This window comes from Acanthisitta chloris, unplaced genomic scaffold (assembly GCF_000695815.1).
Source record: "Acanthisitta chloris isolate BGI_N310 unplaced genomic scaffold, ASM69581v1 scaffold45643, whole genome shotgun sequence".
Taxonomy (NCBI): Eukaryota; Metazoa; Chordata; class Aves; order Passeriformes; family Acanthisittidae; genus Acanthisitta; species Acanthisitta chloris.
Window position 1 is genome coordinate 327 of NW_008667386.1, and position 738 is coordinate 1,064.

The following is a 738-nucleotide window of genomic DNA, read 5'->3' on the forward strand; positions in this document are numbered from 1 at the left end:
CTGGCCAAGGTGCAGCGCGCGGTGTGCATGCTGAGCAACACCACGGCCATCGCCGAGGCCTGGGCCCGCCTGGACCACAAGTTCGACCTGATGTACGCGAAGCGAGCGTTCGTGCACTGGTACGTGGGGGAGGGCATGGAGGAAGGGGAGTTCTCGGAGGCCCGGGAGGATATGGCTGCCCTGGAGAAGGATTATGAGGAGGTGGGGGTGGATTCTGTGGAAGGGGAGGGAGAGGAGGAAGGGGAGGAATACTAAACTCACAGGAGTGCTGCTGGAACAGGGAACATAAACTAGTTGAAGGCCCCGCGGGGTCTGTAGCAGTGTGTGCACCTCGGTCTGTCCTGTCAATGGTCTGTGCTTCAATGGAAAAGTCTGTGAAGGACCCACCCGTCCTCTCCCGTGGGTCTGAATAAAAAGCATTCCCTGTCTTACCTTGGCTCTGGTGTCTTTACTCCCTGTGGTGATGTCCCTCCCTGGCTTTGGACACTGTCCCCCCCAGCACATGACATGGTCCTGGGGTCCCTGCCTGCATCCACAGTCTCTACCCTGTCCTTGAGTGTGTGCTGGGGGTTGTGGTGAGTCCAGGGCCCCCAGACTGGTCCTCCCAAATGAGTCTTCCCATCCTGCTGGGCTAGGCAGTGTGTCCCCATCCCAGGGACTGGGGGGAGTAGTGTGGGGAAAAGTTTGGGTTTTTTAGGGCCAGAAGCCAAGTGAGCACAGTTCATCTCCTCTGAAGAG

The 738-nt window shown here is 58.7% G+C and overlaps 1 protein-coding gene across 1 annotated transcript in view; it reads left to right on the forward strand.

Moving 5' to 3' along the window:
* LOC103800102 (tubulin alpha chain-like) overlaps positions 1-431 on the forward strand; it is a gene marked incomplete at its 5' end in the record, with an annotated part of 754 nt that extends 323 nt beyond the window's left edge. Inside the window, 1 exon segment of the mRNA XM_009072465.1 lies at positions 1-431. This exon segment is cut by the window's left edge and continues 43 nt beyond it. Within this exon segment, the coding sequence (XP_009070713.1) occupies positions 1-255 (255 nt within the window).
* Between the last annotated feature and the right edge of the window lie 307 nt (positions 432-738).